Genomic DNA, 15,781 nt, shown 5'->3' on the forward strand with positions numbered 1-15,781 from the left:
ATGTAGAGGAGGGGAGGTCTGCAGGCTGTGAGAATGCACCAGGAGGGTGTGCTGGTACTCACCTGGCCCCACAGAAGTTCTCCAATCCCAATGAAGAGACACCACAGCCACTGGGACAGGCTGAGGCTTGTACAACTGAAGGGTTTACCCCCAAATTCCACGATGAAAATCTAGAACAGAGAAAGGGGCAGCCCACCATCAAGGAAATGACTAACAGGCAGCTGGCCCTCTAGCCAAGGCTCCCAAAGCCACATCATCCCACTCCTCAGGATCCTTGGGTACAAGTCCTGATTTGCTTGCAGGGGAAGGGAAAAGAAGAAATCTCAAACGGGAGACAGACAAAAACAGCCTTTAAGAGCACTCTGATGGGGAGACAGACATAGTTACTGTGACTATGATTAACGGACGATCTGGAGTAGTTAGGGGAGCTGGAGGCTTCTTGTGACTAAAGCCAGTTAGTGACAAGGAGAAGGTACAGTGATGGAGTAAGGAACTGAGGATGAGGTGGGAGGATTGCCTGAACCTGGGAGACTGAGGCTGCACTCCAGTCTGGGTGACAGAGAGAGAGAGAGAGAGAGAGAGAGAGAGAGATCTGTCTCAAACGAAAAAAAAAAAAAAAGAAAAAGAAAAAGAAGAAAAGGCCAGGCGTAGTAACACTTTGGGAGGCAGGAGGATTGTTTGAGGCCAGGAGTTTGAGACCAGCCTGGGCAACAGAGTGAGACCCCATCTCTATTTTTAAAATTAAATTAAAAAAAAAAAGGAATTGAGGATGGGGACAAATAAAGGGAGGTACCTTGCTGAGGGATGGGACATGGTCAGCTCATAGTCTCATATTGGAGGAGTCCAAGCTGGGCTGACTATGTAATATATGTGTACAATACCATTACTCCTCTTTCTTTGAGTTGCACAACACTTTTTATCATAAGCCCTTCAGAACAAAGGGCAGGGACAGGGAGAGTCTATACTAGATGTGCATGCACATTTCATATAGGCTGACAGGAGCCACAGAAAGGGACTAGAAGAGAATACTTCTTTTGGTCATTCTGTGAAATTTCTGTGTATTTCGAAAGATCATGAAAGGATTTTAGGAGGATTATTTTATTTCCAGTCAACATGCTGCCCTGCACTGGAGTTCTTGACACAATGGGCTCCAATTCTAGAGCAATATGCAAAAGAAAGCAGATTGGGAATCCCAAAGTGTTTAACTTACAGCTCCAGTCCCCGTAATGCCCTCATTCCTTTTCCTAGGTATGTAGGGAACCCTGGCTCCCAGCTTCTGCCCTTTATCATTCCAGATCTCCTGCCCCAACTGCAGATGGAATCTCACCTGGCAGATGAATGTGCCCAAGACTACAGAGCAGAAGATAATGTTGCGGTAGATGCCCGAAAAGACATTCTTCTCTCCATGGATCTTTCGGGAGTTGATTTCATTGAAGAGCTGCATCAGCACGAAGGTGTTAAAAACAATGGTATAGTGCTGGCTGGGTGGTGAATGTAGAGGCGCCTTCCTCCCACTATCAATATCAAAGAATTTCTCACCTAGTGGGGAGAGGAGAAGCATTGGAAGTTAAGTGTGGTCTGAACTAAGAGCCAGAATGTGTTGGTACGGATATACTGCTTGCTTATGGCTGGTGTCCACTCTAATTGATCAATATCTGAGCTGTACTAGTTATTTACTTTTTTGACACAGGGTCTCACTCTGTCACCCAGGCTGGAGTGCAGTGGCATGATCATGGCTCACTGCAGCCTGGACCTTCCTGCTCAAGTGATCCTTCCACCTCAGCCTCCCAAATAGCTGGGATTACAGGCGTGCACCACCATGCCTGGCTAATTTTTTGTTGTACTAGTTATGAAACATTTTAAATGTTAGTTCTGGTCTGGACTTATTTTACCTTCTCTCTCAGTTTGCTGCATTGATACTTGCTCTCATGTACTGCAGCATGGTAGTAAGACTATGTGCGCCAGAGTGAGGCAATCATAGGTTTGAATTTCAGTGCAACTGTGTACTCATTGTGGGACCTAAGCTTAATTTTTTGCACCTATAAAAAAAGAAATAAGCGGGGCGTGGTGTCTCACGCCTGTAATTCCAGCACTCTGGGGGGCTGAGGTGGGCGGATCACAAGGTCAGGAGATCAAGACCATCCTGGCCAGCATGATGAAACCTTGTCTCTACTAAAAATACAAAAATTAGCCAGGTGTGGTGGCGTACGCCTGTAATCTCAGCTATTTGGGAGGCTGACGCAGGAAAATCGCTTGAACCTGGGAGGCAGAGGTCGCAGTGGAGGCAGAGGTCGCAGTGACCCACTGCACTCCAGCCTGGGTGACAGAGCGAGACTCCATCTCCAAAAAAAAAAAAAAGAAATAATAAAGCCTCCCTTGTGAAATTCTTGAGTACATACAGTACACACAGTACTTATTCCTGACCTGTGCTTATTCCTGACCTGTGCGCTTGCTCTCACGCTACCTTCTTTCTCTGCCCCCACCTGCAACCAGGACCCCAGCTGCTACCCCAGCCCCAAAGTGGCTCACCCGCAAAGACAAGGATAAAGATGACAATGAGCTGATAGAACGCGTGGCCCAAGATGTTCTTCATCATAGTGCGTGAGATCAGAGGCTTATTTCGGCCATAGGGGCGCCGCTTCAACAGAGATTCCGTAGGGGGCTCTGTGGCCAGGGCCAATGAAGCAAAAGTGTCCATGATCAGATTAACCCACAACATCTGCACAGCTTTCAGTGGGGAATCCTGGTGGGAAGAAGAACCAGCCCTTTTAGCTTTTCTCAGAAACCAGCCCACCCTTTCAATGGCCCAGCTCCCACGACCCACCTAGACTTGGAATCTGGCCACTTCCTAGCTGAGTGACTGTGAGAAAGTTACTTAACTTCCTCGAGCCTCAAGTTCCTCACCCATAAAATGGGGATAATAATACCTACTTTGCAAGGTCATTTCTGAAGAATACAGATAGTGCATATAAATGCTTATTACAGTGGCTGACACATAAGTGCTAAGCAAATGCCTGTAAGTTACCATCTACACAAGCAGACGAAAACAGCAGACTTAGAAGAGCTAACTCCTTTCCCAACGTCACGGGGAAACCCTGTCTTTACTCTTCAGTAAACACACCGTACTCTCCACTCCATGTTCCTTAGCCCCTGACTCATCCCTCCCGTCTCAGCCCACCCACACCCCCTTCACCTGAGTGATACAGGCTCCAGTGAAGGCTACAATCACGGCCACCACATTGACAGTGAGCTGGAACTGCAGGAACTTGGAGATGCTGTCATAGACATTTCGTCCCCACATCACTGCCTTCACAATGCTGGTGAAGTTGTCATCTGTTAGGATGATGTCTGAAGCCTCCTTTGCTACATCTGTGCCTGCGATGCCCTGAGGTGAGATGGGAGGGAAAACAGTGAAGGAGTGGATAAAGCCCAGGCTCCATTTCCTGACCTCCAGGAAGCTTCAGAAGTCAGTGTAAATACTACAGGGCACACTAGTCACACAAAAGAAAACAAAGAGCAAATGTGTCACTGTCACTCTAGAGAAAGGAGGGCTGGGGCCTGATGCTACCAACCTTACTGTTGAGCCCAGACTGGGAATTACAGTCATCTTTGATATCCCTTTCACCCTCCCCTCCTACTCCCTCAACCTTGGAAACTAATTAAAAGGTAGAGAGCAAATCCTGTCTATTCTACCTCCAAATTCTTACAGTTCTGTTGCCACTGCTAGTATCTCATTTAAGCCCATGTCATTCCGACACCTTTGAGAAACTCTGCATTTGTTCCAGGAGTAGTAGTATGGCAGCACAGTTCTGAAGTTTCATCATTGTTCAAAATTTTCTTTTTAAATTAAATTAAAAAAAATTGAGACAGGGTCTTGCTTTATTGTCCAGGCTGGAGTGCAGTGGCAGGATCTCAGCTCAATGCAAGCTCCGCACCTGGGGCTCCAATGATCCTCCCACCTTGGCCTCCTGAGTAACGGTACTACAGGCATTTGCTCACCCTGCTTGGTTAATTTTTAAATTTTTTGTAGACATGGGGGTCTCTCTATATCGCCCAGCTTTATAATTACTATTATGAAAGAATCTCTAAGTTATGTTGGTAAGTGAAGAAAGAAAGGTAGAAAAAATAGTTTATGGTATGGTATCACTTATCTAAGGGGGCAGGCCATGAATATATTACATTTATTTATTTATATTTTTTGAGACAGAGTCTCCCTCTGTTGCCCAGGCTGGACAGCAGTGATGTGATCTCAGTTCACTGCTACCTCCGACTCCTGGGTTCAAGCGAGTCTCCTCTCCTGCCTCAGCCTCCCGAGTGGCTGGGATTACAGGGACGCACCACAATGACAGGCTAATTTTGTATTTTTAGTAGAGATAGGGGTTTCATCATGTTGGCCAGGCTGGTCTTGAACTCCTGACTTCAGGTGATCCACTTGCCTTGGCCTCCCAAAGTGCTGGGATTATAGTCATGTGCCACCGTGCCTGGAATGCATTTGATTATACTTTAAAGGAGCAAACAGAAGAATAAACCAAAAACGATAGAAAAAAATTACCTATTGAATTAAGAGGGAAGCAGCAAGGCAAACGCAATGAGGGTGGAAGCCAGATTTCTATGAATATACCTTGTTTTGTACATTTGAGTTTAGAACCATGTATTTTATCTCTCGCGCTTTTTTTTTTTTTTTTTTTTGAGACAGGGTCTTGCTCTGTCGTCCAGGCTGGAGTGCAGAGGTGTGAACCTGGCTCACTGCAGCCTTGAATTCTTGGGCTCAAGCAATCCTCCCACCTCAGCCTCCCAAGTAGCTGGGACTATAGGTGTGTGCTAGCACACTTGGCTAGTTTTTTATTTTTTTTAGAGATGGGAGTCTCACTGTATTGCCCAGGCTGGTCTTGAACTCCTGACCTCGTGATCTGCCTGCCTCAGCCTCCCAAAGTGCTGGGATTACAAGCACGAGCCACTACGCCCGGCCGGGAATCTCTTTTTATATAAGTATTTAAGTTAATAAATAAAGAATTACAATATTGTCATTTTGCAGCCCTCAATGAAAGAAAGGGTCTAGAATCTGATAACTTCTAGAACCAACTACTTGCTTATAGGAAATATAAGGAAGAAAATAATACGTTAAAGGAAATCACAGTGAAATAATCAACAAAATCTATATTGAGGGATAGTCTCTGCAGACAAACAACCCACTTCCTTCAAAACTAAGTTGCTAGCAAAAAAGATGGAGGCGGATTGTGCAGAAGAGAGTTAACACAGCAGGCCTGAGACGACTATCCTTAGGAAGGAATGCTTGCAGGGTGGGCCCTTGGCTGGCATCTAGGAAATGGGCTCTCAGAATGCTTGCCCTCAACAACTAGCTGATAAGGGTGGCTCACTGTGTCTAGACTGTATCCAAACAATGTGGTTTACATTGAACATTTGCTTTCCTTTGGGAGTCTGGAATTTTGGTATGTGCTAGGCAGAAGGTGCCTATGTGATCAGCCTCAAGAAAAACCTTGGGTACTAAGTCCGTGATGGGCTTCCCTAGGTAGAACATCATACATATATTTCTGTGTTTTCATTAGTGGGGAAAGAATGGACTCTGTTTGATTCCTTATGGGAGGGAGAGCATAAGAAAGACTGCAAATAGATTTATCCAGATTCTGCCATTGTCTTTTTCTCTTATGATCCAAGTGTATTCTTACTACATCACTGTTATGAATCTTAGTCATGAGTACAACTATATGCCAAGTCCCTCCTAGCAACCCCATGAATATAGGGGTGGTTTTGGGGACTCCCAACATAGAGATCCTATAAGATCAGTGATTCTTAAAGTTTAGGGTACATCAGAATCACTGAGAGAGCCTGTCAAAACACCGTTAACAGATTTAACATAATTAATTAAGATTTCTGGGCCCCAATTCCAGGCTTTCCAATTCAGTAAATCTGGGGTGGGGCCTGAGTGGGTGAATCTGCATTCTATAGGTTTGTATAGAAACCTACTATACAGCTGGTACAGGTACTGGTACAGCTGGAAGGAGGTGCACTCCAAGAGATAGGTTAAGAGACTTAACAGATGTATCAAATAATTGCAAGGTATGGATCTTATCTGAATCCTGATTTGGGCAAATAAACTATAAAAACATTTGAGTCAGTTAGGAAAATGTGAACAAACTAGAAATTTCATGACAGTAAGGAAACATCAATTTTGTCCTGAGATAATGGTATTAAGATTCTTTTAGATATATAGATTATTGACACATACTTATTATTTAGAGGCATATAATGAAAATTTTTTTTTGCCCCACACCCTCCCCCCATATAATGAAAAAAAAATTTTTTTGAGACGGAGTCTTGCTCTGTCACCCAGGCTGGAGTGTAGTGGTGCTAACTCGGCTCATCGTAACCTCCGCCTCCCAGGTTCAAGCGATTCTCCTGCCTCAGCTTCCAGAGTAGCTAGGATTACAGGTGCCTACCATCACGCCCAGCTAATTTTTGTAATTTTAGTAGAGCCGGGGTTGCACCATGCTGGCCAGACTGGTCTCGAACTAACCTCAGGCGATCCGCCTGCCTCAAAGTAATCAAATAGTCAATGAGGGGGAATCTCTTTTGTCTTTTGAGACAGAGTCTAGCTTTGTCACCCAGGCTGGAGTGCAGTGGCATGATCTTGGCTCACTGCAACCTCTGCCTCCCGGGTTCAGGTGATTCTCCTGCCTCAGCCTCCCAAATAGCTGGGATTACAGGTGTGAGCCACTGCACCTGGCCATGAAATTTTCAGGGATGAAATTACATGATGCCTTGCATTTGCTTCAAAAACAATTCAGCTGAAGATTGGGGATGTAAATGGGGGGATCATTGAAACAAGATTGGCCATGTGTTGATCATAGTTGAAGCTGAGGGACAGGTACCTGTCAATTCTCCCTATTTTTGCATATTCTTGAAATTTCCTAGAATAAAACCCTTAAAAAAAAGAGTTCTCTAAAGATAGATGACTTCTTAAATGTCCTTCCACTGCTAAAAATCACCAACAGTTCAATCTGTATGGGAGGCTTATAATCATAAACTACTTGAGTGTGAGCATAGAATCTGGGGGGCTTCTAAACCTTTGTGAACATCAGAATTAACTGGTGTGCCTGTTTAAAAAAAAAATTCTGGTATTCATCTCAGACCTACTGAATTAAGATGTCTAACTGTGTAGCCTTGGAACATGTGATTTTAAATGAACTTTCCAAGTGATTCTGATGCTCTTGGCCTCAGAAGTGAAAAGCAGAATACCCAATGGTGCCAGCCACACAGCGTGCCTGCCATAGGGAACACAAATCTTCTAGAGTTTGCCTAGTTGACAACATCACATGTTTATAGGCAAGTTTATGTTGGTCTGGCTCTCCTGCATATGATTCTTCATGACTTCCCTCCCTCTTATCTATTCTTCATACTTGATGGGTCCCCAGTTACATATGTCATGATTGGCCCGGTAGATAGGAGAGATGGAGTTGGACAAAAAAGCACCCCATGGGCTATGCAGGTGTAGCAAGCAGCAGGCAACCAGAAGCCGGACCTGGCTTCCTGATGGAGAAGGCAGCTGGCAATCAGAGAGACACTGTGCTGAGCTTACCATGGCAAAACCAACATCCGCTTTCTTCAGAGCAGGCCCGTCATTTGTGCCATCACCAGTGACAGCCACAACCTGCCGGTGTTCCCCAACAGTGCTGTCAATGATGCCTGGGAGAAACAGACACACCACAGTGAGCTTTCCTGGTCTCCCCACCCCTCAGTTCCTACCACCCGCCACTCCTACTTTCTTCTTTCCTTCCCTTTTCCCTTTCCTAGAAGTTCTACAGGAACCACCTAAGGGCAGTAAGTTGTTTCATGGGTAGCACTGAACTAAGTTTGTCCTCATCCAGTACCCTAAGGCAGCTATGAAGAACACATCGGATGGATTTCAAGGCAGAGACCTAGGGGTCAAACTGCACCATTTCCACCTACCAGCTGGGGAATTTGGGTAAGTTACTTGTCTTCTCAGCCTCCAACTTCCTCATTTGTAAAATGGGAATACCTGCCCTGCCTAGTTCACAGTACTATTGGTAAATAAGACATGATCATGTTTTTAAGAACCCATCAAATTGCCAGGCACGGTGGCTCACGGCTGTAATCCCAACACTTTGGGAGGCCGAGGTGGGCGGATCACCTAGGGTCAGGAGTTTGAGACCAGCCTGGCCAACATGGTGAAACCTTGTCTCTACTAAGAATACAAAAATTAGCCAGGCATGGTGGCATGCACCTGTAGTCCCAGCTACTCGGGAGGCTGAGGCAGGAGAATCACTTGAACTCAGGAGGCGGAGGTTGCAGTGAGCCGAGATTGCACCACTCCACTCCTACCTGGGTGACAGAGCAAGACTCTGTCTCCAAAAATAAAAACAAAAAATAAAAAAAAATAAAAACCCAACAACTTTATTGTGTGTCGTACTCACCAAGGGCTCAGATGTTTGCTAACTGTATGTTCTCCCCACTAGCCTGGGAGCTCTCCTAGGACCTCCCTATTTGGACAGGAGAGTGGCTTTGGCTGGTGGTTCTTATCTGTCCTCGCCCTGGCCTGCCTTCAGCTGTTGCAGGCACCTGTTTGGAAGCCAACCTCACCTTTCACCAGGGTGTGCTTGTCAGTGGGAGAAGATCGCGCCAGGACCCGAAGCTTAGGCCAGATCTTGTCCAGCTTTTCTTGCTCTACCTGCCAACACCAGACCACACCTGGATCAGTCAAACTCAGGAAAGCTATCCAGGAAAATCTGACTTCTCCATACACTTGGAGTCACTGGGAGATTGGGTACGCCACAGTCCCACATGAAAGTGTTATTCTGGATTCAGCAGAGATGAAACAGCCAACCAGTCTCCAAAGGTAGATTCATGGATGATGACCATTCAGGGCCTGTTTTTTTTCTTTTTCCTCCCAAGTCCCTACCTGGGAGCCAATCCCCCATTTCCTAGCCTTTAACAGGAGGTGGGCCAGGGTTGGCTGTTGGCTCAGGTGGGTAAAGTGGTGCTTCTGAGGTCTTAGGTTTGATTTCTATGTAGCTGAGGAAAGCTTGGATCTGTGCCACCACCAGACCACATTCTCCTTTAGCCACTGTTAGCCAAAGGGCAGGGACACAGGAGGGGTGGACAAGGGGGAAGTCAGTATAAAAAAATGAAAAAGCAGAAAGACATGAAAAGTTAGTGACACTATCTCAAAAGATAGCTTGTGAATGAAGCTCACTAGCTTCATTCACAAGCAACTGCCTTTTTTTTTTTTTTTTTTGAGACAGAGTCTCGCTCTGTTGCCCAGGCTGGAGTGCAGTGGCATGATCTCGGCTCACTGCAAGCTCTGCCTCCCGGGTTCAAGCGATTCTTCTGCCTCAGCCTCCCCAGTAGCTGGGACTACAGGTGCACGCCACCATGCCCAGCTAATTTTTGTATTTTTAGTAGAGACGGGGTTTCACCATTGTTGGCCAGGATGGTCTCGATCTCTTGACCTCGTGATCCGCCCGCCTTGGCCTCCCAAAGTGCTGGGATTACAGGCGTAAGCCACTGCGCCCGGCCGGCAACTCCCAATGTTACCATATGAGCAGCTTTGGTACAAGGAGATGTTTCACTATGAATAGCTTTCACTTTAGAAACCACCCACTTTCCCGCACATGACCCAGATGCCTTATGCTAGAACCCGCCTTTTCCTTGTCAGGTGAGGTCCTGGTTCCCCCTACCCGGGACCCACCTCGCCTTTCTCGTTGCGGATGAGCCGGTTGAATTCTTTGCCTTCTAAGCACAGGAAGTCATCCCCAGGTGTTAGAATGCCACATTTGGTGGCAATGGCCCGGGCTGTGTTGATGTTGTCACCTGTCACCATTCTGACAGTAATGCCAGCTTGTTTGCATTTGGCAATAGCATCTGGCACCTACGGAGAGTGAAGAAAGGGGAAAGGCACAGATGAGGGTGGTGACCCTGGTAAGCGGTCCCTGTTTGTCTGTCCCTTTGTGGCAGACAGGAGAGGCACCCTAGAAGTGGTGCCATGCAGCATGGGCCAGGTCTGGTCATTTTGATATTGTTAGGCGCCACCTCACTTCTGTCCTACCCACAGCAGTCACATTTGAATTTGCCCTATCGTACCACGAGTTGAAGGGGAAATTTGCTTTGGGAGCCAGGTGTAAAAACTTGCTCTTTCACTTACAACTGAGACTCCTCAGCAGGGCATGGATGGCATTTTGCGATTTGGCCACTGCTTTCTTTTCTAGCAGAAGCTTTTGCCACTCTCCACCCACCTGGCCCATGCTCCAACCATATCAGCTCTTTGTAATTTCCCACATGCATGACACCCTCTCATGCCTCTGGGTCTTGACAATTAATAGTCCATCTGTTTAAACTTCTTAGAAGCAGAAACTTTTCAATCCCCTAGTGTCTAGAATAGTTATCAGCACACGGCAGGTACTCAAAAAGAATGTGTTGATTGAAAGGAGGGAGCTAAAGACAAAGTTGGTGTCCTGGTTAAATCGACCTCCTGACAACACTTAAGTACCAAATAATGATCCCAATAAGCCCTTTGCTTCTCAACACTCAGACAACATTAGTCCTAGGAATGCCACATTCGGTCAAACTGGCACTCCACAGCAGCCCTGTGAAGCAGGAAGCACAGAAACATCTATCCCTCTAAGTGAGAGGTAGTTAGCTTACCTACCTGGGGTCACAACTAGAAAGGGAACTAGTACCCCACTTCCTGAGACTCCTGGGTGGCTTCCCACCCTCTCACCTCTGGGCGCACAGGGTCCTCAATGCCCACCACTGCGATACAGGTCAGTTCAGTGAGGATCTCATTCTCATTGTCCCAAGAGGGCTCTGCATCATCGAAATCCCGGTAAGCTATGCAGATAGTCCGGAGTCCATCACAGGCCATGGGCTCAATGACAGTGCGTACCATATCATCTCTGTCTTTATTCTTGAATGGCACTGCTTCCCCTTTCCGGTCCAGGATTCGATTACACCTGGGGAGGTGCACAGTAAGAACGTGGTGTCTCCCTTCCCACTCAATACATTTCTACAATCATTGACAGGCATTTTGGCAACTCTGTATTATTCCTAAAGACATTGCTCCAAGTGTGGCCAAACATTTCCTTCATTCATCACCCAGCTGAGTTCCTCTTTCCAAGGTAGGTGGGCTGTGGATGGAGTAAGGTCTAGATATGTAGAGAGTGGGATTCTCCCATGTCATCTCTTCTTACCCATATGTGAATGCAATGCAAGTCATTTGTGAATCACCTGCTCTTCTGAACTTCTTGAAGGCAGAGAGACTTTTTCAATCCGAGTATTTAGAATAGTGCTTACTGTGTGGTGGTGGTTTGGGGGAGGTTTCCTATATAAGAATGTGCTGATTAAAAGAAGGTGGCTAAAGCCATGTTGGGGCACTGGTTAATTCAGCCCTACTTATGTATAGGGCCAACTTTTGATGATCTATGGGTAATTTACTAATAGTCACTTTTTTTTTTTTTTTTTTTTAATGGAGTCTCATTCTGTCACCCAGGCTGGAGTGCAGTGGTGTGATCTCAGCTCACAGCAACCTCTGCCTTCTGGGTTCAAGCAATTCTCCTGCCTCAGCCTCCTGAGTAGCTGGGATTACAGGCACGCACCACCATGCCTGGCTAATTTTTGTATTTTTTTTTAGTAGAGACAGGGTTTCACCATGTTGGTCGGGCTGGTTTTGAACTCCTGACCTCGTGATCCGCCTGCCTCGGCCTCCCAAAGTGCTGGGATTACAGGCGTGAGCCACTGCGCCTGGCCGAATGGTCACTTTTAAAGTTATGTAAATTCCCTGTAATCAGAAATGGGAATGGGAAGGAAAGAGAAGGAAAAGAGAACACAGAACAAACGTTTCTAGTACTTGTTACGTATAAGGCATTTTACATACATTGAATCATTTAGTTACAGTGAGGGGGTAGTACTTTTAGGAGCTGAGTACGGCTATCTCTGTTTTCAGATTAGGGAAATGGAAACTTAGGATCATCCAGGTCTGAATCCTGGCTGTGCCACTATTAGCTGTATCACCTTGAGTGAGATACTTAACTTCCTTATATCTCTGTTTTCTCATCTGTAAAACAGGGATAATCATAGTACCCACCTTACTGAGTTGTGAGGATTAAATACAACAAGCCACCTTAAGCACTTAAAAAACATGCGTGGCCTGAGTAGATACTTGGATATTAGTTATTATGTCACCACCTGGCTGGAGGGCTCCCTCATTCACATGGGTTCAGTGTGGGGTGAGCACCCATGCCTTCCTGAGGAGAGGATCTTGAAGGGAAGCAGAGTGGTCAGGGGTGCTCACTTGCGCAAGATGATCTCAGAGGCGCCCTTGCTGTACATACGGAAGCCACCGTTGGGATTCCTGATGACGGTGCTCATTGACTTGCGTACTGAGTTGAAGGTGTACACCTTGTAGAGCTTCTCCTCAGGCACTTCATTACGCACAGCCTGATAATCCTGCTTCAGATCTGTGACAAAGCCTAGCAGAGCACACTCGGTCTTGTTGCCCACCTGCCGAGGCAGGCCTCCCTCCTTCTCTGGAGGCTGGGAGAAGAAATATACACAGCACTATTGAGTAAGATGCCTTGACAAGGCAGAGAACTTAGGGAGAAAGAACTCATTTACAAAGCCTTCACATTATATACCCGGAGCTCATGGGGGAAATAACTTTTTCTTTTTCTTTTTTGGAGATGGAGTCTCGCTCTGTTGTCCAGCCTGGAGTGCAGTGGCATGATCTTGGCTCACTGCAACCTCCACCTCCCAGGTTCAAGTGATTCTCCTGCCTCAGCCTCCTGAGTAGCTGAGACTACAGGTACCTGCCACCATGCCCAGCTAATTTTTGTATTTTTAGTAGAGACAGGGTTTCACCATGTTGGCCAGGCTGGTCTCGAACTCCTGACCTCAGGTGATCTGCCCACCTCAACCGCCCAAAGTGTTGGGATTACAGGCGTGAGCCACCGCACCTGGCATCTTTTTTCTGTTTCTTTTTGACATAGCACCTTGCTCTGTTACCCAGGCTTGACTGCAGTGGTGTGATCTCAGCTCACTGCAGCCTTGACCTCTTAGGCTCAAGTGATCCTCCCACCTCAGCTTCCAGAGTAGCTGGGACAACAGGTGCGCAACCATGCCTGGCTAATTTTGTTTATTTTTGTAGAGATGAGGTCTCACAATGTTGCTCAGGCTGGTCTCAAACTCCTGGGCTCAAGCGATCTTCCCACTTTGGCTTCCCAAAGTGCTGGGATTACCAACGTGAGCCACTATGCCCAGCCTGTTTTTTTTCAAGGGTAGGCAGAGAGGGGTCAGTGGTAGCTGTGATCCTTGTGCCATCCAGGGCTTAGGGATTTTGTAGTTTGCTCTAGTGGTAGTGCTGGTGTCTCGCCTTGTGTGGGTCTTATTCTAATACACTGTGCTTGTTTCTGGAAAGTAAGTAATTTACTTCTGATAAGCCCAATTCTACTTTGGGTTACTTTCTACTTTCCCTCCTTAGAGACATTGCTTTTACATGCTAATTGGGAGGGTATTTCCTGGCCATAGATTCTTACAGGCCCTTACCTCCAACCCTCCATTGACTCACAGGTATTTTTCTGTAGCCTCACCCAAACATGTTAACTCCAGAGTGAGAAATTGGATGTGAGATGGCAATTTAGGCAGTGTAAACAATAAGGGGGTTCATTTCAGAGAAAATGGATGTTGCCTTCCAACCACCCACTCTAAGTGTCTACACAAAGGAAATGCTTACCAGAATCTTGGAGGTATAAGCGCTGTTGATAGAAATGCCGTTGACAATGAGGTCCAGGACTTTGGGCAGGAAGACATCAGGGCTTGGGATTTGACGGTAATGGATGCCCCCAATATAAGCTTGTACCACAGTCATGCGGTTCATGGTCAACGTGCCTGTCTTATCAGAGCAGATGGCGGTGGCATTGCCCATGGTCTCACAAGCATCCAAGTGCCGCACCAGGTTATTGTCTTTCATCATTTTCTACAAAGGAGAAGAGAAAAGACTTGAGAGGGGGACTAACTGGACTTTCCTAAATATAGGTCAAAGGCCATTTCCTAGCCAACATCTCTCCACATTTCATCTTCCAGTCCCACACAAAAATCTAAGATACTGGCTGGGTGCAGTGATTCATGCCTGTATAATTTCAGTACTTCCAGAGGCTGAGACGGGCAGATCACCTGAGGTCAGAAGTTCAAGACCAGCCTGGCCAACATGGTGAAACCCCGTCTCTACAAAAGATACAAAAAGTAGCTGGGCGTGGTGGTGCACACCTGTAATCCCAGCTACTTGGGAGGCTGAGGCACGAGAATCACTTGAACACGGGAGGCAGAGGTTGCATCACTGCACTCCAGCCTGGGTGACAGAATGAGACTCTGTCTTAAAAAAAAAAAAAATCCAAGATACCATTTTTGTCATTCTCTTAAGATTCTACTGGGTCATTTCAACATTGATGCATCTGACAGAGATGGTCCTTCCATAATACCAGGGACTTCTGCTCTTGTGAGGCAGCAGCCAAAGTTTATAGATGATAGAATGGCTTATCTTTTCACTAAAGGTTACATGGTACCCTTCCCTCCCATCCCTATCCTAAAGGAAGAGATAGGATTGTTCTAGTCTCACCTTCACAGAGTAGGCCAGTGAGATGGTGACAGCCAGAGGCAGCCCCTCTGGCACAGCCACCACCAGTACAGTGACGCCGATGATGAAGAACTTGACAAAGTACTGGATGTAGATGGGAGTACACTCAGGGAGCCATGGTCTGCGATTTATCACAAAGTTGTCAATCACAAAGTATAGAATCAGGATGAAAACCGTGAGGGCAGACATGATCAGACCTGTCCAGAGAAACAAGTCACATGAACCCAGGCCTGAGGGCAGTCCTAGGGCCCTAGCTAGAGATAGATTGGCATCAGTTGTAGCCTTTGTTGCCAATTATTAAAACCACCATTGCCAGGAAGACTTACTAAAATCCCCGCCCATTCTCTGTTGCTTGTACATTATAGCATAGGGAATAGACACTGGTTTCGTATTTCAAAGACACAGGTTCTATTCTCAGCACTGTACTAACTTGACTTGTGGCTTTGGACAAGTCATTGACCCTCTTTGGGCCTGTTTCCTAGATCAAATTCCTCATTTATAAATCAGGGGGTTGATCTGTTTCCTGAAACAGCATTCTACGATCCTATTCCACACCCACCCTCTCCCTACGATTCATAATGTCATGACTGTACTTGTCCATTTCCTAGTAGTTTATCAATTTTGACTTCTCCCCTACTAACCTCTGAATGTTGGGCAATTCACACCTTGTTTACAGCAATGCCTCTATGGTGCTAGTGTATCACCTGCATAACTGACTCTTAGAACAGTGCTTCCCAACCTTTCTCTTGTCACGGCACACATAGAAGATGCCAATAATAGTAAATATTTATGTGGGCACCTGCTGTGGGCCAGGCGAGCACTTCACAACAACCCTGTGAAATAGATTACTATTATTACCCCCTTTTTAAAGATGAGGAAATGAAAGTACTGAGAGGTCTTTGGTATAGCCCATTGGTGGAGTAACCAAACCATCCTGAGACTACTGAACAGTTTCCAGGGATGTGGGGCTTTGCCAAAATTGAGAAAATCCCAAGCAAACTGGGATGGTTGGTTACCCTACACATTACAGTATGTGAAAGAATCTGCTCAAGGTCAAAACCGACTGGCCTAGGGGTTCTGATTGCCATGGGTGCTGCCAGGATGCTTTGAGGGCTGATG

General features: G+C 46.3%; 1 protein-coding gene across 7 annotated transcripts in view; it reads right to left on the reverse strand.

Moving 5' to 3' along the window:
* Positions 1-15,781, reverse strand: part of ATP2B4 (ATPase plasma membrane Ca2+ transporting 4) — a 115,415-nt gene that overhangs the window by 20,154 nt on the left and 79,480 nt on the right. For 5 of the 7 annotated variants that reach the window (XM_030818608.1, XM_030818615.1, XM_030818612.1 and 2 more), the window contains 11 exons: positions 14,645-14,859; positions 13,763-14,005; positions 12,326-12,567; positions 10,757-10,988; positions 9,728-9,907; positions 8,620-8,707; positions 7,598-7,704; positions 3,194-3,385; positions 2,530-2,743; positions 1,328-1,539; positions 63-170 (listed from right to left, as the gene is read on the reverse strand). In XM_030818608.1, the coding sequence (XP_030674468.1) occupies positions 63-170; positions 1,328-1,539; positions 2,530-2,743; positions 3,194-3,385; positions 7,598-7,704; positions 8,620-8,707; positions 9,728-9,907; positions 10,757-10,988; positions 12,326-12,567; positions 13,763-14,005; positions 14,645-14,859 (2,033 nt within the window). The remainder of the gene's footprint in view (positions 1-62; positions 171-1,327; positions 1,540-2,529; positions 2,744-3,193; positions 3,386-7,597; positions 7,705-8,619; positions 8,708-9,727; positions 9,908-10,756; positions 10,989-12,325; positions 12,568-13,762; positions 14,006-14,644; positions 14,860-15,781) is intronic. The other 2 variants (XM_030818613.1, XM_030818614.1) reach the window with 1 other exon arrangement.

The sequence above is a fragment of the Nomascus leucogenys genome, chromosome 9 (assembly GCF_006542625.1).
Source record: "Nomascus leucogenys isolate Asia chromosome 9, Asia_NLE_v1, whole genome shotgun sequence".
Classification (NCBI taxonomy): domain Eukaryota; kingdom Metazoa; phylum Chordata; class Mammalia; order Primates; family Hylobatidae; genus Nomascus; species Nomascus leucogenys.